The sequence below is a fragment of the Aythya marila genome, assembly GCF_965140915.1.
Source record: "Aythya marila genome assembly, chromosome: 1".
Taxonomy (NCBI): domain Eukaryota; kingdom Metazoa; phylum Chordata; class Aves; order Anseriformes; family Anatidae; genus Aythya; species Aythya marila.
The window spans coordinates 56,070,125-56,095,699 of NC_139042.1; the positions used below are offsets into that span (position 1 = coordinate 56,070,125).

Genomic DNA, 25,575 nt, shown 5'->3' on the forward strand with positions numbered 1-25,575 from the left:
TAAAACCCCTGAATCAGTTGCTGGGCTGTTTAATTGCCATGCAGTTTGGCAGAAAGAGGTACAGCAGAGATTATCATAGTTTATGTAAAGCTGCACCATCTTTGATGGTTTGAGTCCATATAAATGTAGTCACTTCTTTCTCTCTACTTCCTCTCACAACTGCCTAAAAACTCCTGCTTTGAATTTTGAGTTTGCAACAGCCTGAAAATGCATCTGGGCTTGCCCAGGTTCATATGTTAACTTACCTGAATTACCATACTTCAATCCAGAGGGCTTTGTAAACTGAATCGAATTGCCTTAAGAGGGCCCTGGCTTCCTACACACATTTTCTCCAGTTGTAGATGTCATTGTGCTACCTGCTGTACAAAACAAAACAGAAAGATGCTGTGGCTTACCAAGTAGTATTTGGAAGCACTCCAAGGCAAATCAACAGACCAAGCTCTAACCAGTTCTTGTTCAACCACTAGAAAACTTTGTAAACTGTAAAAGAATGTAGTTTGCTCTGTAACTCTCCCTGTATAAAATCTATAGACAAAAAGCATTTTAGCTGTCTGTGCAATATGAGACCTATCTAAATATTCTTTATGGCACAGATATTCGCACAGTGAAGGAAAGGACTCTGTGCTCGGCTTTTTCTTCCATTCAAGCAAATGCCAAAAGTTGAGCTGAGCTTGAAGAGATAAGGATTCAAACATTTATTATTCCGTGGCCACCCAGAGAGGGAAAACATGGTGTCCGGAAATTAAGCAGCATTTTCTTGGCATTTCTGTAGACCAATTTCGCTATATGGTTTTTTTTCCTAGAGAGGGATGTGTTGTGTTCCTAATCAGATAGTACTTTTCAAAAAGTACTTTCTTACTGCACTTACTGAGTAACTTATGATCTTGTAATTAACCAAAATAAACCATGCTGGCAAATAGTAAGCATAATACAGGTGTTAGATTGCAATATAACTGGTACTATGGTTTTTAGCATCTTTATTGTTTTTTCTCTTTTTGTAGGTTGTTACCTTAGTCACTCAGGCCTCTAGTTAAATCAAGGCTTAAACGCACCAGGATTAGCTTAATCAAGCTCTACAGGCTACCTTTGCAAGCATTGTCACAACGGACTTGCTTTTTATTGTTGTGAAAATGCATGACTCTAACAAATTAAGCAAGATAGATACACAGGCAACTTCGTAGTCACCTGTGGCCACTGCAGTTCATTGCAATCACTATTAGCTGTTATGAGCTATTAGCTCTTCTCAGACAGCAAAACTCCAGGACAGCGGAACCGAACTCCTCTCTGAAAGATGTTTTTTTAGACTTGGTGTTAAGAACAGGAGGAGGACAAGCGGTTACCTGGGAAGCACTCCAGTTTTATTTCAGAATACTGAGCCCTCTGAGACATTTTGTCTAAGATACATTCGAAATCTCAGGGTGAGCAAATATTACAGTTGCATGTAGGTAAAGGAGGTTCAAAGCATCAGCACACTTTATCTTGCCTGCTGCTGCTTCTGAGTCTGCTCCATCATCTTCTCTGCAGCGAATGCTTGTAGTTTGTCCATTGATGCACACGTCCTGTAGCAGTGGTCATTAAAAGTTGATTGCTATTTTTTGTTTGTTTGGGGGGAAAAAAAAAAGTCCTATTTTGCAACCAACTGCTGTTCTCTGCTATACAATGAGGAGAGAATTGCATGGTACTCGTCAGTGGCTACGTTTTATTGTTATAGAATAAACAGGTCAAGTGTTCTTGCTTATTTAAAATAATTGCACAAATCAAATTAGGAGTTTTTAATTAATGTATGTTAAAAACTACTGTGCTGTTTAATGGGGTCGGTCATGTTTAACCACAGTCTGTACACAGCTGATCAGATATATATTTTTTCTACTCCAGAATATATTGCATATTTAGTGGGTTTGATTTTGTAAGCACTTAGGCATGTGCTTTGTCTTACACTAATAAGTCCTGGTAGCTACTGTGGGCCTGGTTACATACAAAAAGTTAAGCAAAACCCTGTAGGATGGGGACTTATTTCAGAAATCAAGTAGTCAGAACATTTCAGAAAAAGTAGTTGCTTTTTTCTTGTGCAGAATTTCCATACCATTTTTTAATATATTTTTTATCAGAGAAATCTGTATTATTCTTAAAGGAGTTTGTTTTTTTTTTTGAGACAAAAACCAAGTTGCTAATGATACAACTAAACCATTTTCACACAGTTGTAAGTGTCGTGTCAGGAACCTATTGCTAACCGAACAGCAGATCAGTTGTTGTGTGTTGTACGTATGTTCCGCACATGGTGCTCAAGGCAGTTCTCACTGGGCTTTTCATTAAATAGCAGATATTAAGTGAATGTTTTAAGTATAAGTTGACCGTATTTGAAGCCATAAGAGTGATGAAAGTGATGCATTATGTCACTGTAACATATTGACATTATCAATTATGTGTTATTAAACAGCTTAGCTAACTGAATGATTTACCTTGTGTTTAACTGCCTTTTTCAATTAAAGGTAGCAAATGCTGTAGAACCGGGGCACAGTCATAGAAACCATATATTTTCTCCTGTTAACACCAGCACTGCTGACATGCAAGTGATGGGAGTGTTGGCATTTTGCTGCAGGCTCTAATGGGCTAGTTTAAACGGTCTAAAAAAAAAAGTGATTAATGATTAGGAACAGGACTGTTACACAGCTTCACAGCTCTTTCCCTCCGTGCGTTTCCATTTATGTCAACTAGCCGCACACTTGGGAGGTGTTATTTCAAAGTAGTCAACATAGAGATTTTTTTTTCCTTTTTTTTTTTTTTTTCTACTGCTATTTGTTTCTATTTCATAGGTCCCTTCGGTTGGCCAGATATAGCTAATGTTTCCTTAAACTTGTAAACTTCAGTGACAAAAGAGGATAATCCACCAGCTTTATGCCAGACCAAAATCTAAACTATTGAACTCCAGCATAATTTCTGAACAGTGAATGCTGTCTTTAACATCACTCTGTTTGCTCCCGTTTGGCTTATTGTGTTGGAAATAATTTAAAGGTTCCTCTCAAAATGACTGAAGCACTTTGTCAACCAATAAATGATTTTCTTCTGCTATTCAGTTGATATTGCAGCAAGCAGTAATTTGTACATTAGTACTGCTTTGTTTGTAACTGGTAACTGTCCACCCCCAAATCCTTCCTTATATACACGGATACACATATACGTATATAGTTGTTACGTGACTTTCGTTGGGAACTGAGGTCGACAAACATTACTACGACACTTTAAACTCCACTGAGTTTAGAAAATCCAATATATCATTCTTTTTAATTAACCTTAGGATAGTGAGATGCTGGTAGATACAATGCATTCTCTTTGCTCTTTTATGCTAAGGCAATATCGTACACTGAAGAACAGCAGGGATTAAACACTCAAGGGGAAGAGACCTTGTATTTTGGGGGAATTTTATTTTATTTTACTGGGATAAGATCTAGGCAGCATTCACCCTGAAGTGTCATGTTGTGAAGGGTATTGTTTTCTTGGAATAGAACATTGAATAGCATATTGGTTACTATCATTTGGTATTTTATCATTGATACTTTGGTTTATTTGGTATGATTGGTATTTTATTAGCAATCAAAATATGAAGCTAGTAGTGATCACAATATGAAACTAAGTCCTAAGTTTTCTGAACAAGTTTTTATGAAGTTTTCTGAACAAAAAGCATAAGAAAATAGTTTATATAATAATCTAGGAGCAGATGTGAGGCGTGAGATGATTTATAGTGCAGTGGTGTTACTGAATAGCATGTTGTGGGATAAGGCGACCCATCTGCCAAACAGATTTGTGTGTCTATAGAGGAAAAAGCAGGGCTCAGTGGTAAGCACGTCACCCAGTTGGCTTGTCCTCCTTGAATGGGATGCTCAAGATGTCACTGTAGCTCATCTTCCTTGTGTAATGCTGTTTCTAGCTACCTTTGCCAAGAAACCCATACTCAGGCAGGCATGCTGTTGACTCAGTTGATAGACTTCAGACAAAAGTAACAGTGGGAATGGTCCTAAAAGTGCTGTGGTCCAATCCATCGCTTGTGACCAGAGGACGAAGCCGCAACTCTGTATGTACAGTAAGGACTTGGGTGGGCAGATTTGGTCAAAGTCACCATTTATTTAAGATGAGAGAATTTACAGACAGCAATGCAGTGATGAATGGTTGTAGTGCTTTTTAAGCACTTGGAGATGACAAACAGCTCCAAAACCTATCTTTGACATTTAGTCCTGTACTTTTTTTTTGGTCCTGTTGCAGACAGAGCTACGTGTTGCTTCTGAGAGATTTACCCCTTCTTGCTTGCGGAGTGTATGGGTGGGGATTTTTCAGGGATTTTCTTGTCTCCGTACGGGCACAGACTAGAGTATGTGTAGTTGTTACTACAGGTGAGTAAAGCTGCTTCCCTTCTTCCTCCTAATTAGGACATTTAACTTATCAACAGCCACTTGAATTCCCGGTCTTTGAAGAGAAACATTTTCTGTTTAAACCACCAGCATTTCTAGCCTGCAGCTGGGTCAGGGGACCATCTGCTCTGGGCAGTTTGCGAGTGTTATTCATTAACTCCGGCCCCCAAAATCTGGATGGTGGGGCGACTGTTCCCAAGGCACGCTCTGCTTGTTCCTTGTGGTTTGGAGGCATGTGTTGAGGTTCATTGCACGCAGTTTTCCTGCATTTTTTTTTCTCTTTGCCTCGGACCCGTTACTACGGCTCTCTTCTTTAGCGGTGATGGTAAAATCCATACATTTTCCGAGCGCATCACTCCAGCACTTTCCCCCCGTAGTTCACAGTGGCACTGCTTGTGGGCAGGTTTCAAAGGAACCTCATCTCCATATGGTTTTACTCGATAATCCTTTATCCACCATCTTCAGCTCTCATTCCGTTGCTTTCTTGCCTGTGGCTACGTTTCTATCTCTGCATCAATTAGCACAGTGATTTATACAACAAGCAAGCAGTTTAGAGGTAATGGTACACAATTAACATCTCATTCCACCATAAAGGGTATGCTAAATACCCCAGTCACTGCTTTCTCTGCCTGGAATTGAAATAAGTGTTTGTCCTAATTCATATGCTATCTGATGTGAAGTGGGCCTGCTTTGTACAGCACTACACCATTAATCTAATTATAGATAGCTGCAAATGAAGTGCTGTCTGAGCGCCGGGCCGGCAGAAAATAGCGCTTTTGTCGTTTAGCATGACTCCGTGAAGCAGGATCGCGCCGAGCCCGGCGCGGTGGCAAAATGGAAGCCCGAGCCCTCTGGCTGCCTGTTGCATCCCTTCTAATTACAGCCGCCTTGTAAACACAACCGTAAATACAGCCGGAGATGGGCTGGCAGGCGGCTTGCAAGGGGAAATCCTCCATGTGGAGGGGGATTAAATCATACAGGCCCGGCCCTCGGCCCTCCAGGCCCGGCCTTGGGTCTGGCCCTCCCCCCATTGCTGCTGCTAAGGGCTCTTGATTTTTTTTTTTGTGGCTGCTTTGTATGTGTGGCTTCATTATTATTATTTATTATTATTATTGCTCCATTAGACTGAAGGTGCCGCTTTTTTTTTTGTGTGTGGCTGTTGGGGCCAGTCCTCGCCACCCCCATGTGGAAATCAGCTCCTGAACTCGTACCATCACAAAAACAAAACCAAACCAAAACAAACAAACACAAAAACACAACCCAAAACTTCCAAGGTGTGCAAAGTGCCTTGTAGCTCCTTCATCTGGAGTAGGAAAGCCTGGGCTCTAAAAGAGGGTGGTGCCAGACACCCTGCAGTAATATGGGATAACTGCATCATTTTCCTGTTTAGGTGCCCTGGTGGAAATCTCAGCGAGGCCATGGGCGGTCACTGTGTCAAAATGGATAATGCTTCATAAAAAAGGCACTGTGCTCGTTGCATTCAGCTCGGCAACGTTGCTTATTATTGCCATGAGTGAAAACTGAATAAGGTATTACTCACGAATCTGGGATGGTCAAACTGCAGGCGACACACAACAGTTAAGCGAGTTGAGATAGGATGCTGATTAGTAATGTTAAAGGGAAATTATGTGACCACAGTTAATAAATTTCGTTGTTTCCAAAAAAATGACACTGTAAGGTTAGCAAAAGTAATTAAGATGCACAGCAGTTTCTTTACTGAAACCTGAGCTACGTAGGATTTTCACCCTTCTGACCACAAGAATGACAGACATTTGAAAAACATGGGTGAACATTAAGGTAAAGCGCTCTGAAAATCCACATCTGGTCGGCAGTCCAAACAATGTCGTAAGTACCATATGGGTATTGATACATTAGATTGCTCTATAAAATCTCCAATGGAGTTTGAACATTTACAGCTTCTGAGGACACGAGTTTCATGTGTATGGGGAAGATCATATTTAATAAACTAATGTGAGTTGTAACAGAGTGCAGTCTTGAGCATGATACTGAAGGTATGCAGTTGTAGCCAGTAAGGGAAATTTATCTCTTCAATGTACAGAACTTGTTTTTAAGTAAAGATGGGGTTCAGGTGTGCTGTGGCCACCTATTTAGTAGCAGCTGGTCTACTTCTTGTCTGCTGACTTGGGAGATCAGTACTGTATATGTCTACAAAAATACCTACAAAACCCAAGGTATAATTTTCAATGTGTTGCTTTCTCTTTTCCCCCACCTAATCCTTTACACTGCTGTTATTACACCTTTCTTTCTTCTTTCTTTTTTTGTGACAGAGGTTTGGTTGTAAGAGGTAGTTTGGCATTACAAAAACATCCAATTCATTTAGCAGGAGAGTTAGGATACTGTTACGCTAAGAAAACTATTAAGTAACATCCCCTTTCCCTCCTGTAATTTTTGTCAACTGAGCATGGACTCCAGCAGCCTTGTGGAAAAGAAACACCTGTTTTCTGCACCATCAAAAGCTGTGTGGTTCCTTTCAGGTACTTTTCTATTAACTTTGCTTTGGCTGGAAGAATTAGGCTCCGAAACCCTGCGGAGCGGAGCAGTGGCTGGTGACAACCTCTCCTCAGCGCAGGTCTGATGGCTAGCAGCTTTCATTGCGCCGGGAGTCCACCGCAATCTATTTATGACTCCAACAGATGTTTCTTCTGTTTTAGGCCAGTGGAAACCTTCTGGTCTCTATTTATAACCCAAACTTTACAGCCTTCCTCAAGTTACGCCCCTTGCTTTCTCCCATCTTCTCCTCCTTGGGAAAAAGGCGAAAAACCCAAACGCTGTCCACACTCCATTTGTATAAAAACGTCTACATCATATGTACAGTGTTGTCCTCACACGCTAAATCAAAGGCATAACAGCAGTGTTAATCATCCTTAAAAAAAAAAAAAAAAAAGTATATTCTAAGTATATTCTTAATCATCTTTGTTTTAGTGGCATAGGCAGGCACTGATTTGTCTTCCCCAGAATCTTTTGGGTCTCCCCAAGCCATGGGCAGCTTCCCGGTGAGGTGAGCGGCCCCCCTGCTCCTCCTCCGCAAACCTCATCCCCCAGAGATGAGAAACAGCTTTACAAAGGGACGCTTATGTGGGTGTTTAGTGGGGTCCAGGCGGCAGCAGAAATACATCAAAGGTAATCTTAAAGAAGGAACCTTTCTTTGCTGCTTTGTCTTTTTATATTCTGAAAGGTCATTTGTGAACCAACTGTGCCAAAAAAGGCCCTTCCCCGAGAAGTTTACTGTTGTTATTTTTTACTTTTTGATTACAGTAACTTGCTTATCCCCCAAACAGACTAAAGAACAATAAACAAATACAAAAGGAAAAGGAACAGCTCATCAATAACAAAGACCTGCGTTTTAAAGCTTTGAGTGTACTGGCTCTTACATCTCACTCCAAGCAAAGCAGGAGTCCTGCAGAGAAAGGAATCTAAAAGATACGAAAATTATAAAGATAGTAAAAACAATGTTTGGTTGGGATATTTTAACTTGCTGTGTAGAACTGAGCTTTAAAGTGCAGCACACTGAGGAACATGGTTTTCCCCCACTGCTGTAAGCTGTGAGCGCATAGGGAATTGTGTGTTTCACTCGCTGTGAAACACCGTAACTCAGATGAATGCAGAAGGTATGGCTTTCACTTGAAGTTTAAATTTTGAAATTGGACAGCTCAGAAGTGTTGAGCTCTCTCTCTGTAAGTGGCTGGAAAAAAATGAAATGGCATCTAAACCCAATCCGTTGGAATCACATCAAAATAGTCTCTTGCAAGAGGCAACAATACAGCCCACAAATCTAACTTCTGTTTTCTTCCTTGTTGTTTCTTTTTTATTTTATTTTTATTTTTTATTTTATTTTCAAACTCGGAGTACAAAGAAGACACTAACCGTGGATACTGAAACTGTGCAATTTGGTGTAATTATATTCCCCCCCATAGATTTAATGAAGGACTTTTAAGTACAATTTATCTTTGATAAATAGTCCCTCTGCACGGAATGTTTATTAGATTGACAGCAGAATACACTCTGCAAGCTTTTTTTCCTTGCCACTTATGACTCAGACGAATTTTAATAGGAGTAAAAAGCTTTTATTTGCACAGTAATTTCACTTAAGGATCATATCCTTCAGAAACTGGCAGACACTTGTATGTCTTGATTGCAAAACAGACACTCAGGAGCGAAGAAACATGCACAAGATGTTATTATTTGACTTGTCACACTGCTGCAATTCTATTTGCAACTTCTGTCATCAAAGCTCCTCTAGGCATCGCCTCCCCTCTCCCCACAGCACACATGCAAGTGAGCGCACACTTTGCTTCCAGAAAAGGAGCCCGCTGCACTGAACGGCCTTCCTTGTGCACGGAGATAGCCGAGTGTGTTTTGGTTTGGAGAACGTGAGCTCCAGAGGCTTAATTGCCACGACGATGCCTGCAGGAGGCTTGGAGTTAAAGCAGCTTTTTGCATACAAAATGGTGCTGGTGTGCGTGTGCCACCGCGGTTATGACCAAGGCGTGCGTTTGGGAACGGGTTCGGAAATCTTTGGGTGCCACTTGCGGCTTTGGGAAATATTGTCGTGGTGTTTTATTACATTTACCCGGGGTGTGGAGGGAATGGTTGGTTCGTTTGATCATTTATTTCTGTGTACTTCTGAAGAGAAGCAATATTTCTAACCAAACACCTACCCTGTTCTTTGCACATAATCTGCGTGTGCAAGCGCCGTTTGTGGAGGACGATGATCCTCCGTTACCTTGTTTTATTTTGGCTTTGAAAGCTGCTTTTTAAAGATGTCATTGCCGAGTTAATTACCTTTTGCATGTATTCCTAAATACCTTGTTCTCCTCCCTAGAGGAGCAGAAGGCAGAGTCCCCCTTTACCTTCGCCATAAGGGGATCGGATTTTTTCTGTCTGTGCAGAAATGAGAAGTAAAGACGTTTTATTGCTAATAAAACAATAGCTAATTGTTTTGGAAGAAAACATACTGTTCAAAGCAAGGTGTTGAACTTTCCATCAGCAAAATACACATTTGAATTGTAAATGCACTTCATCCGATGCTTATTATTAAAACCTTTGTTTAAATTATTGATGAAGTGTGGTGCTGGTCGTCGCTCAGTTGGGCATGGGGAGGAAGGAGCTTCACGCAGAGACCTGCTGCCATCTACTGGATTTTTGCATTCATTTGCAAGCGTACTGGGACGAATTGGAAGGCCATCTGTCTGAATGCGATGAATTGTCAACGGGATTGCAAGTTTTTAAAAACTAAAAGCCTGGAGCTCAAATTAGTGCATGCATTTAGATGTTTTCAGAAAGGTTTTGTTTGATCTGATGCTCTTAGGGACTTGGGCTTCACCATACTCTTTTCCATTTTTAATTGTTATAAAACATAAGAGAGAAAACATTTTTTTTTCTTCCGTAAGGAACATAACAGCTGCTGAACGGTTTTTATTGCAGTTAAAATATCTTAAATACAACCAAATTATTTCTTCATTCTGCTTGTGTATGAAAAATGGAAATGAAATTGTTTACGATGTTCAAATTGCAAAACCTAAACAAGTTATTCTCTTCAACCATTAAATGTGAGCAAAATAAATGTTTAAAAAGTAAGAGACTTAAAATCAATTGTGTCATTGAAAACGTGTCAGACTTTCCCAAAAGATCAGTTTCTAATTCAGCACAGTGATGGGAATGAATTTCCAGTACCTCAGTATTCTTTATCCACTAATAATAATTTGCAGTAGGCGTAAGGATATTTGTGTTTTTTAAAATTTGTATTTCCCCTGTCTAATCCTATTTGTTTAAATGAATCTGACATTTCTTTACTGTACTTGATTAGTTCCTTTTATGTGCTCATTGCTGCAGTTTAGGGTCAACATATTTTTTTTCCTACATCCTGAAAATGAAACTGAATAAGGATCTCAAACAGTGATTTTTAGGCAGTCCGGCAAAGAATAGATAACAGATGTATTACATAAAAACATAAAATAGTGCGGATTATTCACTGGAATTCACCAAAAGTGCTGTATGCTAAAACATTCCTCTTCCTATTCTTTAGTACAAATTGCAAATACTGACGAAGGTTGCAGCAGAGCTGAGCAAGTACATGCCAGAGAAAGCAGCAGAGGACACCTCCAGCATTTTGAGATCTCCCATGCCTGGAGCAGTGGTGGCAGTTTCTGTCAAGCCCGGGGACATGGTAAGAAACGTGATCTATCTATCTGCATTTGCATTATCTATTCCACACAAATTTCTCCTTGGTGCAACTGAAACTACAGGTCACATTTTTATTTTTTTTTAACTTCACCTGTAGAGTAAAGTGTGCTGAAGGATGTGTGCTGCTTTTCATTTAAATTGTAAAAAATAATAAGGAAGCACCATTCAAATTAAAGTGGGTTTAAAGGGAATGTGTTTGTCTGGTTACAAGTCCACAGTTGAAACTTAACCAATAGCTTGGTTTTGTGTCAGAAGTGCCTTGACAAGGGGAAAAAAATGTGTATGTGTGTAAATATATATAAGTAAATATATGTTGTTAGTGATAGAAATGGGATTGTTAGTTTTCTGCCATGTAGTAATGAAAATATAAGTAAACACAAGGGACACAGGGTAGATATTACCTTTTTTTTTTAGTAGCATTTCACAAGACACATGACGTTTATGAACCGAGAATTCTGTGCTGGGATTTCCTATTCTCTTATGGGAATTCTCTTGTCCTGCACGAGGGATAAACTTGGCATACAGAAGGGCAACAAAACATGCCAGTGCTGTTCTGGGTATTTCCAGTGCTTCTCATCTGGTGTTGAGCTGGAAACAAACATAAATACAGTGTTTTAGAGTTGCACGTAAATACTTCCTTGAAATCAGCTTTTTATGAAACTCTACCACATTGTAATCAAACGTTATTTCTAATGTCAGGGCCCTTAAGTGGATCTCTCAGGTTGTGCAGATTAATTTTAAAGCACTCGGTACTGTTGCTGATTAAATGATGTAATAAATGTGCATGTGGCACTTAGGAACAAGATTTAGTCACAGAGTTATAATCTATGGCACCATCACAATTTATGGCAACGAAATCTAGATTTCTAGATTTTCTTGATAGATGATATAAGAATGGGATAAAGATCTCAAGTCCAAAATTAGCACTGCGTTTACTATGTGACAGTCATCAGTTGTGCTGGTAAAGTGATTTGTTATTTTTCTGTGATGCCACTGTTGTGTTTAGAATATCTGGATATTTCTGTCTATTCACAAAGATAAAGGAGTCAATCTGTTAATACTTAAATTTGTAGGGGTATATGTTCATGTTAACAAAATAAAGAGATTTCTGAGAAAACATTACTAAGTACAGCTAAGTAAATATTAGCAAGAGATAAATTCCTTTAGATCACACTTAGATTTCTGGTTTTGTGATATACACACACACACCACACTGTTTATACCTTTAAAAACAGCAGTATTCAATTAAAATTAGTCACTAAGGCATTGCATGGAGTGAGAAATGTGTGATTTCTGTACAAGCAGTGAGAGTGACTGAATGAAGGAGACCTTAAGCGAATACTTTTTCCTGTGAAGAACGAAGGGAAGGATTCTTAATCTTTTTAATATTTTTTAATATATTTTTGAGAAGTTAATTCTGCTGCGTGTTACAGCTTTCTTGTGTGTGCCTTGGAGAATATTTCTTGTTGTCGTGAAGGAACAGAACCAGTGGAGAAGGAGGCCAGAGCCAAAGGGATTTAAAGTAAATAAATAAATGAATCTCCCCCCACAAATCCACAAGTGGTGCAGTGCATCAGAGCATAAGTTGTTAAATAATGTGTGGAGATTTCTTTCTGTTTTCCTCTCGTGCAGCTTTTTGCTGGAGGCATCGAGTGGCAGAGCGTTCGGACGGCGTAATCTAACGTTCTGCTGACCTGAGCTTGTCAATGCTAATTGTGTGGCTTTAATTGCAAAAACACATTTGCGTTATTGAAAAGGGTTTAACTTAAATCCTTCCTTTTCAGGACTAGTGTCAAAACGTTTAAAAAAACAGAAGCGAGTGAGGGAGATGAGGGTAGCATCAGCTATCTGCGCTGAAAAAGCAGTGGGATGGTGTGATTCAGATTACACGTCTTGGCTGCCCGTCAGAAACCAGCTCACTCACTACAGCTGTTCAAGGCGTGATGGGCAGGGAACTGTAGCTCCCCGATAAATACAGCTCCTTTTGTTGCACTGCTTGGGGGAAAAAAAAAAGTCTGATTTCTTTAATCTACTGGAGAGATGGGAACTTAAGCAGCTTCGGCTCTATAGGGCAAGCTCTGCGTTTGCAGCAGTGCTTGGCAGTTCAGATTTTGCAGCCCGTGTGGAAAACAGCACAGCTGAAGATCAGCAGAGAGTGAGGTAGTTGTCCTTTTTTCCCCACTCAGGTGTTGGAGGCTGCCTGGTTCGTAGCTACCTGAGGCTGTTTTCTCCTACCCTGTGCGGGCAGCAGAGCTACAGCTCAGTCCCTGCGATTCCAGAGCGGCCAGCAGCATGGGGAGCTAGGCTGGGTTACCTCCTTCAAGGAAACTTTGCAACAGGGAGGCAGCAACTCGTGAGGGATGTATCGCCTTTGTCTGAAGAGCTGCGTGTGCAAACCCTTGCTCGGTGCCTGCAGCTCAGCTCTAGGGCATCACACCCAGCCAGGTAAAGCATATGGTGTTTGTTAGTCCCTCTCCGTGCGTCCTTAGCCAAAGGAGAAGGCGACGCTGCTCTCTCCGTTAGTTTTCCTTGCCCGATGCAACCTCCTTTTTCCTTCACGTATAATGTTCTATTTTGGCTGCTGTTGGTGAAAAATACTCGGGGCCAATGAAGCCCGGTAGAAGATTGTGTGAGCATCCTCTCTCCAGCTGGTCTGATAAGCACTTTCCAATTCGTTTTTGCCAAAAGATATTGCATATGCAAGGAATTTATTTTCTTTTGTCTGTAAGATGATCTATAGATCTTAGTAACACAGTGGGGAAGTGCTTTTTGTCATTCAGAGAGAAGCAGAACTTGTGATGCTGCCAATTTTTTAGCTTTTCAGTTACTTTCTACTTTCTTTATTTTCCTTCATGTGATCAGAAGACTGTAATTAGTTGTCACTCAATTATTCCTGGAAACACAATGAAGCCACTCAGAAGCATAAAGCAACACAAACAACAAAACAATTTGAGATCTGGCTGAATAGAAAGAAGGTTAATATTATTTAGGGAAAGAAGATTTAAATTTAGCTTACATTCTTCGTGACAGCACAGTTGTGTTACATAGGAAATATCTATATGAGGGGGTGTTTGGGAGTTTATTTTTCAACTAGATTGTTACAGATGAATATGCACTGAGATGAAATTATGTTTGGGAGAGTCACTTTTTGGTTCCCCACGGTGCTAAGGGCAAGAGAAAAGAGCTGTGCTTCGAGAGTCTGGACGAGGGACTCGCTCTGTTTCTGCTGACACCAACGCCACCGCAAGCCAACCCTGCTTGCTCACTGTATTTCGTGCATATTCAACAACATTTTTGTGCCAGTGTGGAGATGGCACTGCACCCAGCTTGAGTCTCACCACAAATACCACAAAAACGCCATAAAAACTGCTACAGCTGCACAAATTCTCTCCTTCGCTTAGAGGGCAGGGGACAGGCAGACACACGTATTTCTCCTCGATTTTTGTGCCTGTAGGATTCTGTGCACTGAGACTGCAGGAACAGGGCAAGCCCAGGGTCCTACTGTTCGAAAAGGTAGAGCAGTGTTGTCATAGCCCCACCGAAGAAAGCAACATGAAGTGCTCCCACAACAGATTCTGGGTCGGGTAGTCTGTACTGAATGCAGCCACAAAAAGAGATTTTAGCTGTCCTGAAAGCCTTGCGTTCTCTACTAAATGTTAACCTATGATGACAGTTTGCTTATTCAGTTTTGTATCTGCCAGAAATGCAAAGATGCTTTTCTTTTAGCTGCATGTTTTCGTTTGTTGTTCTCCTTTTGCAATTGAATTAGGCAGAACAGGTGGCAATACTAAGCCAAGCGTTGGTCAATAAGCTAACACCGGTGCTGGAAGCACTTTAATGATTTTTTTTCTTCCTCTAAATAAATATATAAAATGAAATCACCTCTAGATAAATGTCCCATTATTATTTAAGCTTTGCAGCTCTACAGCCAAAAAAAAGAGGGCAATTCATTATTATGACCGAAATTTCTAAATTTCCTTTCTTCCTGCCAGTAATTACCCCATGTTTTGGAAGTTGTCTCTACTCAAACCACTTTCTATACAGACTTTTGTCTATCAAAATGTCTTATGATTTCACATTGATTTTGGTGTAGCCATAGCTATTGATACTGCATGGGATGCTTTCTTGCTACCCAGATACCAGCTAAGAAATGGATATGCTGATTGAGTCAGAAATTTCAAAATTAGGTATCTCAAGGGCTTCTTATTTACCTGTGTAATTTACTGAACACAGTAATTTCCTGACAGTGATTTCACATTTTAAAAGCAACCAAGGAAGATGTTTTAAGCTGCATTCAACTCCTTTTCCAATTAAGTTGCATGTTAGTTGGTTCGATTTCTCTTGTTTCTCTTTAGAAAAATAGTAAAAAAAAAAAAAAAAAAGCCTTCTCCAGAATTTTCCATTTCCCAAGCCTAGGAAAGTTTCTTGCTCTGGGAAAAGATCTGTTTCACTTGACCTCTACTGTTGAAATGCTCACGACTGAAAAACAAAATAAAACAAAACAGCTTCCTAATTTCTGTTTCTCACCGCATTGTTCATTCTTGGGAAAGAGAAGGTGGAGTTGTGAAGTTGCCTGTTGCCGCCAGCCAGGTGTGTCTTCTTTTAAGTTATATTTGCCCTTCAGACCTCAAAAACTAAATGAAATTCTTCTTTCTTACCTTATACCCATAATTAAAGTGGTTGGATTTTTTAACAGAGAAATAACAGCCAGGCAAAACAGTAAAAATTGATTTAAGTAACAGTTTTACATTTGATAAATATGCTGTCAATAATTTAGCAAGGTGTTCTTAAAATGAAATATGATTTTCTGTTATGTGCGAACATTTTTTTTTCTTTTGTTGATGTTTTTTTCCTTTTTCTTTCCCTTGCCTCCTTTCATCCCTCCTGTTCTTCAGCAATCCCACTGCAAATATTAACTGCATTTTTTTGTTATATGGAGTTTGGGAACTTGACCAAGTGTGTCCAGGAACCTGGGTAATTTTTATAATTCTGTGTGTTAAATAACTTTTTTTTTTTGCGTGTGTATTTTTGTAGGAAACAAAACAAAACCCACCAAAACTATCAGTAAACAGATTAAGCCATTTTCACAGTTTTGAAATACCAAAAATGAAAGTATCCAAATATTTCATCATTCTTATAACATCAAGATATAGGAACGAGGAAATATTTGAATACTTTCAAAAAGACTTCAAGTTATAATTATGTTTTGGTTGCAAAACACTGTATTAATTGCTTATAACATTTATGTGATTGTTATATTTTACAAATAGGTTTTTCTTCTATATCTTTATGCAGTGTAAGATTTCTGATTGAAATCTAAGATTTGTGGTTGAGTGTAGTATAATGAAGGATGAAATCCTATTCTTATGCAGAAGTACAAATAGTCAATATTATTAGAGTTTCTTCCTAGGGAGAAAAAAAAAAAAAAAAAAGAAAGAAATTAGAGTTTCTTTCTTTTCTCCCTTTTGAAAAGACATCACAGATTTTTATTTATTTATTTATTGTTCTGCTTTGCTGTTTTGGATGATAAGCAGCTTTTTAGCCATTGCTGAAAAAGTTGACTGATAAAGATTTCTGTGATATAAACTATGCTTTGACTTGGGCCAACTTGACCAAGAATCACCCACAGAAGCTCTCTGCCTCCGTAACGTTTCTCCTGGTGCTCTGGGATCTCTGCAGCAGCTGGGGAAGTGTGTTTGGGATAAGTGGGAGTGCAATGACCAGTGCTTGTTGCTGCCAGGGGGACATCGCTGACCTTGGCTTAATCAGAGGTCACAAAATTTGGGATGTGCTATCTTCGGGTTCATTTGTTAAAGGAGTGTGGCAAAAAAAAAAAAAAAAAAAAAAGTAGTAAAGAAGTTTGATAATGATTTGTCACGTGCATTAATTGCCGCTAATTGTATTTTCAACCCTGTAGCTCCTGTTTCAAAGTTAATTTGGAAAGAAGGGAAAGCCTGCGCTAATTATTTTGCATGGCAATGGACAATGTTAAGGAATTTCAATTGCTGCTCATCAAATTCCTCTCAGTTTGTTTTCGTGTTCGATGCTTGCTGCCAGAATGCCAACAAGTCAGGGAGAAAAAAATCCGGAAGGGGAATGATACCAGGACGGACCAAGTTTAAACAACAAATAAACACACAGGGAGTATTTTCACAAGGGTTTTAGAAAGGGAATGCATGCTTAATTACTGTTCAGTGGTTTTGCACAAACATTAAATGAGTTTTGTGATGATTTTGCAGAAGCCTGTGAGACAGGGCAGCTGGATTTCGTGGGGCATGGTCTCGCATTGTCCCTTCTTGCTCAGAAGACTCTACAGAGACACAAGTCTCAGCAAAATGGAAATCGAACGGGCTGTTTTCTGGTGTCTCCCCAAAGCTGAGAAGGGAGATACCAATAAAACCTAATTCTCACTTTGCTTTTAAGCAAATCTAAAATCCTTTTTGCTGAGGGCTGTTGTCTTTTTTTTTTTTTTTAATTATTATTATTTTTTTCCTTCACATCTGAGAGCTTTAAAATGTTACGCTTCCGGAGCACCTGTGTTCCAAATATAATGGAGTTAAAAATGTAATTGAGGGATTTCCACTTTTGTAGGCAAATCAGCAGGGTTGATATTGATCCATCTTTTTAGGGAGCCACAGTGCACCAGAAGGTGATACTGTAGAGGGCCCCGTAAACCCTCGGAGCCTTCTGTCTAATTTGGCAGAAAAACACAGAATGTCGGACAACAAAAGAGCGATCCGATTCCATAAGAAATCTTCATCCCTCCCACCCCCTTTTCACAAGACTAAAAAAAAAAAAAAAAAAGACTTAATTTTTTCAGCTGCACACAATGATTTGGTGCTCACTCTTGCATTGAAACAGTTGCTGTCAGAACAGGCAGGAAACAGTTTTCTTTTAATTGCTGAAATCATTCGGAAGTGCTTCATGCACGGCTTCTATACAGCAGATGCTGTGCATTAATTGGCCTGTGTAGGGCTGACCCAGGGTTCCTTGCAGCGGGCCCAATTTTAGGCAGAGGGTTTAAATAGCTTATTTCTTATTTTGTATAACCTGGCGTACATTAGGAGTGCACCCGCACGTGGGGTATTTCATGGTCTGCAGTTTCTAATGTCATGTGGGTTTCAAAACCTGTGTTTCTCTGGTAATGTACTAGCAGCAGGTAAGCTCTAAATACCATCCATCAGGAGCTAATTTTTTATCCAGATACTCCAATGACTGATGAACCTGTCTTTTGTATGAATGTTCAGCACAGGAGAAAGCCATATGCCCCTGGCACTGGTTCCTATGCATTCTTTACAGTTCGCGGCGAGGAGATTAACGAAAAACCAAACCCGTACATTTACACGTCTTTCATTTATTTAGCAGTTAGCACTTTCTAAAATAGCTCTATTTTTTCAACAGCGAAAGGAGATTTAGGTCTCTTAAAGCAATCTGACTCCCACTACTCGCTTTCTTTATCAGGAATATTACCGCACACCCTTAATAGGGAACCTTGTTTTGCTACTCCCCGTCTGTTCAAAACAGACCTTAGCCCATTAGAAGGTCCTCCCTTGTGTGGGAAGACCACAGCTGTTACTGTAAATCTCATCCAGTAACTGTATCACCCCCATTTTGTGGCTCTGAAGGATGAAATTGAGAAATGGAATACTGTGCAGTCATCCTTTACATCTCCAATTTTAGGCCTTTGCACATCATTTTCATGCTTTTATTCCAAATCAAACAACATTAGTGAGCAACACCACCCTGTGCTAAATGTCTGGTGTCTAAGGCAGCGCTGACGATCTTTGTTTTTGGAGGCTTTAGGATTTGGGGGGAAGTTGGGCTTTTGTTGACAGCAGATTTTTTGTTCTGTTTTTTAATTCCCTCTTCTTCCTCCTTCCCTCCCCCCGACAGATCTTTGCAAGTCGTCAGGATTTGTCCCAAACCAGAAACCCAGATGGCAGCGAGGTGCCTAAGATGGAGGACACTCGGTTGTGCCTCCTCAGAGGAAGCAAGGGCTGGGCGCAGTTAACAAACCCAACTTTAAAAAGATTTCTGTTTCTTTAAATCCCCGTGAATAAAGTGGATCTAACTTCTTACGAAGGATATTGGGGGCTTTAATCAGAAATAAGAAGTGGTTTAAATCATTAGCACAACAAAGCAAACTATAAGCTTGAAGATAAAAGTCTCAGGGGAAAGAGTCCTCTGAAAATAAATGGGACTTGATAGATTTCCATATCATTTATAACTTCCCTTAATTACACTTGGAAGACTTGCCAGTAAAACTGGAAAATTGGCAGCCTATATCCATTATAGTAATTTTGCCGACCATGGCAAGCAGCTGGCTTTACTGGATTTTATTTCCCATCACTCACAATTAATCATCAGCTGGAGATGTCTGAAACTCCTCAAAACGTTGCAACACTGTGTGACACTCAGGCCTCCTTAAAATGCTAAAATCTGCTGAGTAAATGGGCCGAGCTCCCCTTCCAGTGAACTTGTTTTGGTGCGAGGCAGGCTGCTGGTTAATGAGTGCCACTTTGATAATCGGATGCGAATGTGAACCCTGACCCCATGTCAAAGGAGAGGACGCGGCAAGCTGGATAAAAGATAGGGGGACTCGGACCCGCAAACTTTACACCAATTAGACGGGGAGCGGGGAAGTGCATCAGCGCTGATTGGGTTTATCAGAAAGACTTGTGGGGCTTGTGACCATTCTGTAGGCCTAGCACCGAAGACGTCCTGTCACAATCATTAAGTCTTCATCAGGCGACGCACACGAGTCTGAGAAACGTGGGCTGTGTTCACAGAGATCCCTCGCCAGCACTGCTCTCAGATGTGCTGCCTTTTTTTTTTTTTTTTCCTCTCTGCATTTTAGAGAGGCCCGACTGTAAGCGTGGTCACTTGCTAAGTTCCTCCTGCCTTTAAGTTTCTCCTGGACTCTTTAAGTCCCTGGGTTATTCAGACAGTGCTATTGACTGTTGCCAAATTCACGTCTGAGTTGTCAGCGACATCAAGATGTTAGGTCCCCTCCTCTTCAATGATTTTATTTTCCTTTTTTCTTTTATTTATTTATTTATTTATTTATTTATTTATTTTTCTCCTTTTCACTCTGTGGAGAACAAAAACCGAGCAGATACTTTGAACAGAGCTGTGCAGAAATAAACTATTAAACTACAGAGTGCAGGTCTAACAGCTAATCGCTCCCTTATTTTGATGTTGCGAGCAATGTGAAGGTAGATTTGTCTGTGGCAAAACTGAGAGACATATAGTGGAGGTTTTTTTTTTTTTTTTGTTAAGAAAAAGAGCCCATCTATTTTACCTGGCTCTAGTCAATCACATTCTTTGTTTATTTTCTGTTTGCCAATTTTGACAGATTTGGGTCATCACTGAGACCTCTATAAATTGAAGTATAAAGATGGTGGTTTACACTGGTTTGGCATGCACTGAAATAAAGAAGTCATACAAAGACAATGCAGCATAAAAACCAGTCCAGATAAATCCTTGGATAAGTTGGAAAACAAGAAATTGTACACATCACTGTGGTTTTCATTTGCAGGCTAAATAACAGGCAAAAGGATATGTGCAATTATGTCATGAAAGAAATTGGACAATGCCCAAAAGACTGAAAGAGAAGAGACAGATACAAGTGCCTAATTTTAGGATTTGTTGCTTTGCAACACAATGAGGGGGGCTGTAAAGGTTTAACATAAGAACAGTAATTAAACTTCTGAGTTTAAGAGACACTTTCACCAAGGTAATTTTGAACAAATTGCACATCATCAGAAGTACTGACACAGCATTTTAACACGTGGTACATACTGCAAGTGTCTCCTTTCTTCCAAATTAGTAAGACCGCGTGATGCTAACTTTTTACTTGGCCTGTATGTTTTGTTGGTTGGGTGGATTATTTCCTACCGATTCCTTTGCCATCAACCCTACAGTTATATATGAAATGTGCAAACATTTTATTTCTGGGAAGGGTGGGAAACTGAGGAATTCAAATTTATGGACATCTCCATAGTGGTTACGGGCATTTTACTGCTATACTGAAGATCTACAGAGACAACTCTGTACTTTTCCAGTAAATACATTTTCATGACTTTGTTTAGACAATTGTTAAGGGATTTGTGCACTTTTATTTTTTTTTTAAGTGGGCATTCATAGCTTCCTCTTAACCTTAGAAATGTCTGCAAAGTTCAGAGCAGATGGAAGAAAAGCTGAGGAGTGAGATAGGAAGAGGAAGAGGAAAAGCAGGAAGGAAAGAAGGAGCTGCTGGAGAAAGGCCCCAGACAGGGCAGTAGGTGTGGAAGGAGAGAGACAAAAGGCAGGGAAATAACTAGGGACAAAGTGCAAGTCTTTGACACTATTCACCGAATTTGACACTGCTAATGACTTAAATGCTCACCTGAAGCTCAGGATGGCATTGCTGCGGTTGAAGTGTTGGGTGTTGGTTATTCTTCTGTATCCAGTCATTGCACAGTGTTTCCTGAGCAAACAAGTTCCTTATTGACTCGAAGAAGCCCATTATAATGCTGTTGGAGAACTAGTTGTAACCATTCTAAATACAATATCTGTCATTCTGCCTTGTTCAGAACCCAAAGGCAGACGTCAACACTTTTTTGAAATTAGACCATTAAAAAAAAAAAAAAATCAGACCAATTAACGCTCTGCTTAAAACGTATGGTTAACATTAGTTGAGAGTAGGGCTGGAACAACCTTTAGAAAAATAATTTAATTTTTTAGAATGTACTTTGTGCAGAGTGCATTTGATCTCTGACTTAACACCGATTTGTTAGTATATTCCCCTGAAGTGGGACACACTTGTCCTTAAATATATATTATGTGTTTTACATATATTTATATACATATTTATCTATAAGAACATATATATATATATATACACAAATACATTATGTGGTGAAAACTATGGTTTTGTCTCTGTGGTCCCTCCCCTGTGGATGTAGCTTGGCGTTTCTTCTCAGGCACGCTTCCTTCAGTCGGTCAGTACAGCGCCTATGGCAATGCGAAGACCAGATCTCCGCAGGTCTCAAGTGACCCTCTTCAGTGAAATGTTGACATTAGAGTGAAAGTTTCCCATTTTTGCCTGCATAGCGAGGGAAAGGCAGATTTCCATGTCCACAGAAGAGCCTCAGGGAAAGACTTGCCGTGGGCACTCAGAGAAGCCACCTCAGAGAAGCGCATCTGTACCAGTCCTAAATACTGGAGCATGCCAAGTGACACATTTTTGTGACATGTCTGGGTAATCACCAGGTTACCTGAGGGATAAATGCTGAATATGTGCTTTTCCCTCATCTGTAGGCAGGCCCCTGGGCCATCGTGAAGCCCTGAGGGGTTGGTTTCCATAGCTGCGGGGTGAAAGGCCTAGGAGCAAGCACCCATGTGGAAGCCAGGGGGAGCGTGCAACACCTCACCTTGAGCTTGCACGTGCCTTAGCAGAGGGCAGAAAGAGGAAACTTGAGTGTTTCCCTTTAAGATCTATCACTTGTTGTGAGGATAATGATCATTTTGCCTCCCTGCTCCCTCCCCAGTGGACAAGGTTGGGTGTTCCCTCACAGGCCCGCTCCCTTCGCTTGGCTGCCACCCGGGCACCGAGGAGAGCAAAGGTGCAGCTTGCTGCTCGGCATCAGCCTGCTGGGTGTTTTTGGAGCATCCCACCCGTGCTCCCCAGGACCGGTGCCAAGAAACTTTGGCTTCTGAATCAGGCTTAGCATCCGTGGGATCTGCGCCAGGGAAGCCAAGCAAAGGCTCCGCAGCCAAAGCTGCGCAAATTAAATCTCGGTCTGGATTTAATTGATGTCGAGCCGGGGTGGATGTGAAATGTGAACTGTAAAGGTTGGAGCTGAGTAGATGGGGTGAGAGAGGAGCCTTTCAGGTTTGTTTACGGTGATGTTCTTAAGCGGGTGATCCCTTTTTCCCTGTTTTGTTTCCAGTTTGTCAAAGGCAACTGTGGTTCGTGTCATGACTGTACATAGCTGGCTGACTTGACTTGTGCCATGAAAGTCTTTTTAGCATTTAATGGAATAATCCCTTTATTTTCCAGAAGAATCATACACACTTAGAGCATTTTAAATCCTCTCTCCTCATTTTGTACTGCTTTAATTTTACCAGGTTTCAGAAGGTCAAGAGATTTGTGTAATTGAAGCAATGAAAATGCAGAACAGTATGATTGCTGCTAAAACAGGCAAGGTAAGCTACCTTGGGTCACTTAAAACCATATGCAACTTGTCAAATAGGATAGAATTTAAAAAGGAAGAAAGGAGGATTCTGGTTGTTAAGGAATTAAGTCTGATTGTTGTAAGTCTTTCGAAGTGAGGTGTCTTTAATTTTTAACATTTACATCTGCTGTGAATGCTGTTAAGTAGTTTCGAGCTGTAGATAGCACAGCAGGAAATAGTTTTACTGGCTTCAGAAATTCACATAACTCTTTTTCTCCTAAATGATTTGTTTTCTATGATGTTACAATGCCAAGTTGAATTGAAAGACGCTGCAAACCATTTTTTTTCCAAATTCCCTACTTCCAAAGATCAACTGAAGAAGAGAGATCTCTGCCAGTTAATTCATTAATGGCAAACAATTTGACATTACAAAACCACTCAGAACAAGGCATAGAAAAGATTCTTGCAGAAAGAAGAGAGAGGCGATTTTTTGATTATTGACTGTGCTCAGGCTTCATATTTAACATGAAGCCTAGATCTGCAAATGCATTCAGACTGTGCATTTTGGTATCTTCTTTCGGGGGCGAGGGATCAGCATAGCAGCCCCTGAGCTGGGACTGTCCTCCTGCAGCGCAGGATGTACCAAAACCAGCCCTCTGAGCGGGGAGCTGGTTAAGCTTATATGACAAGGAGAAACCCCATCTGTTTTGGGGACTGTCAGCCCCCGGGTCAGGGCCTCAGAGCATTCCTGTGCCAGATTATAATGCACAGCCTGCAGCCATCACCTAGACACAGGCCCCCAGTTCATCCTTTTCAAAGGGAGAGCAGAGTCACTTTCGAGGAGATCTGGATTTTTTGTTCTCCTAATCTCATATTTCCTAGCAGGTCCTAGCCCAGCTCTGGCTGGGACAGGACCCTGTGCTAAAGAGAATAATAATAAAAATAAATTGCAAGATTCATTAGTCCAGAGGGAGGCAGCAAGGAGCCTGACTCTGCAGGGCAGAGACTGAGTTAGGCATTGGCAAGATTTGCTGAGATCTGAAGATGGGTGTCTATGCCAAGGACTGTTTGTGTGTTTACAAGAAAGGATTATTTGGCACAGCGCTGAAATTGTCACCAAGGCTTGGACCCAGGTCTTGCCTCTTCCAGTACATCTAATGCAAAATTGGGTCTTGAGGGAAAAAAATGCAGGGAGAGTGAGAATGTCCCTTCTCCTGTTGCTCTGACATTGGCGTTTTATTATTTTCTTTCATGCATTAATTCCTATATAATTTATTTTCTCACTTGATAAATATTTTTATAGCATTTATTTTCTGTCTTTGCTTCTTTTGCTTAACCCCTTATTGCTGCTTTTTGCATCCACTCTTTTTAACCAGTGAGTATTTGTAATTAAAGTGCCATCGCCACCCGCCCCCCCCCTTTTTTTTTTTTACTCTAACTTTTCCTTCCCCACCAAATTGTGCTGCAACCCATGGGCCTATTCCTTAAAATCCTGCCTGCACTTCTCCAAATAATAAATACCTCCCACCAATCTGCACAGATGCCACATAAAAACACATTTGGTTTATTAATCCTTCAAAGTGGGATTTGAATGGTGCAGGGACCACTCAGTGGGCCTGATGCATACCTTACAACATCCCCTTAATGTATCCATTTTAATAATAAGCAGATTGTTTGATTCTTTACAATATTAAGAATTTCAGAAAGCAAAGTACTTTGGGGTTGTGTAAAAATGGTGAACAGAAGTTTTTGCACCATTCTGCAGTGCGAAGCCACGGCTGAGTGCTGGAATAACTTGACTCCACCGCAGGAATGAGCTGGTTGCTGTTGGCTGCTAGTCCACGTTTTGATGCCTTAAAACTGTGTTTTGAAACTCAGTTCCTTTGTCTTCAGCTGGAAGATGTCCATTTTCATTCCCGCCTGAATTCCTTTTCTGCCTCAGCCCCCCCTACACTCTTCCTGTTTGCAATTGTGAGAAAAGTGGCTTGTTTTTATCTGCTTTGAATTTACCCCAGTTGCAGGTGGTCGGCAGCGAGTGAAAGCTGGAGAGGGAGCCGAGAGCCTCCTCCCTCGTACAGGACAGCTGTACGTGGGTCGGGCTGAGGAGCCGGCCGTGCTGGCTGCCAGCACATTGCAGAAATAACCACAGAGCTTGAAACACTGCTGAGCCACAGCGTTTGCCGAACCTTGGCTTTGTATAAAAAGAACAGAAAGAAGTAGAATATTTTTCACGCTGCTTTCATCTCCCAAAAGATGGAGTCTCAGGGATCGGGTAGGCTGTGTAGGCATTGGTTTAGAAATAAAGCCCTTTCTTGTACATCTTGCGGTGTTTTTGCCTGTCAACAGTATTCAGCTTCATTCCTTGGGCAATGCCATGGATATGTGTGTGCCACAGATCCAGAGATACACCTACAGCTCATGTGGCACAGACTGTCAAATGCAGCCGTGGACAGCAGTGCAGCTGTAGTAGCCTGATAGTTATGGTGTGCTGCAGAGTTCCCTTACGAGCCTAAGTTGATGTTTGGGTGACTGGGCTGAACTAACTGCTGAAGAAAGCTTTGTCCAACAGTTTGGGCACATCAGTAGGAGCTCTGAATTAACACTGCAAACAAATTCTAATACAGAGCTTCAAATAATGTCTGGAGCTCCATGTGGCAAAAGGGAATTTAAACACATTTCGGCATTTTATAGAGAAAATGAGGGACTATAGCTTATACACTAGATATAAATATATATACTTACAGTATAAGATTTATAAATATATATACTTACAGTATAAGATTTATGTGTTTTAAAATTCAGGAATCTGC

At 40.6% G+C, this 25,575-nt stretch overlaps 1 protein-coding gene across 1 annotated transcript in view; it reads left to right on the forward strand.

Moving 5' to 3' along the window:
* The window catches only part of PCCA (propionyl-CoA carboxylase subunit alpha), a 284,602-nt gene that overhangs the window by 255,664 nt on the left and 3,363 nt on the right, over positions 1-25,575 (forward strand). The window contains exons 22-23 of the mRNA XM_082774792.1: positions 10,450-10,590; positions 22,719-22,796. Coding sequence (XP_082630918.1) covers positions 10,450-10,590; positions 22,719-22,796 — 219 coding nt within the window. The remainder of the gene's footprint in view (positions 1-10,449; positions 10,591-22,718; positions 22,797-25,575) is intronic.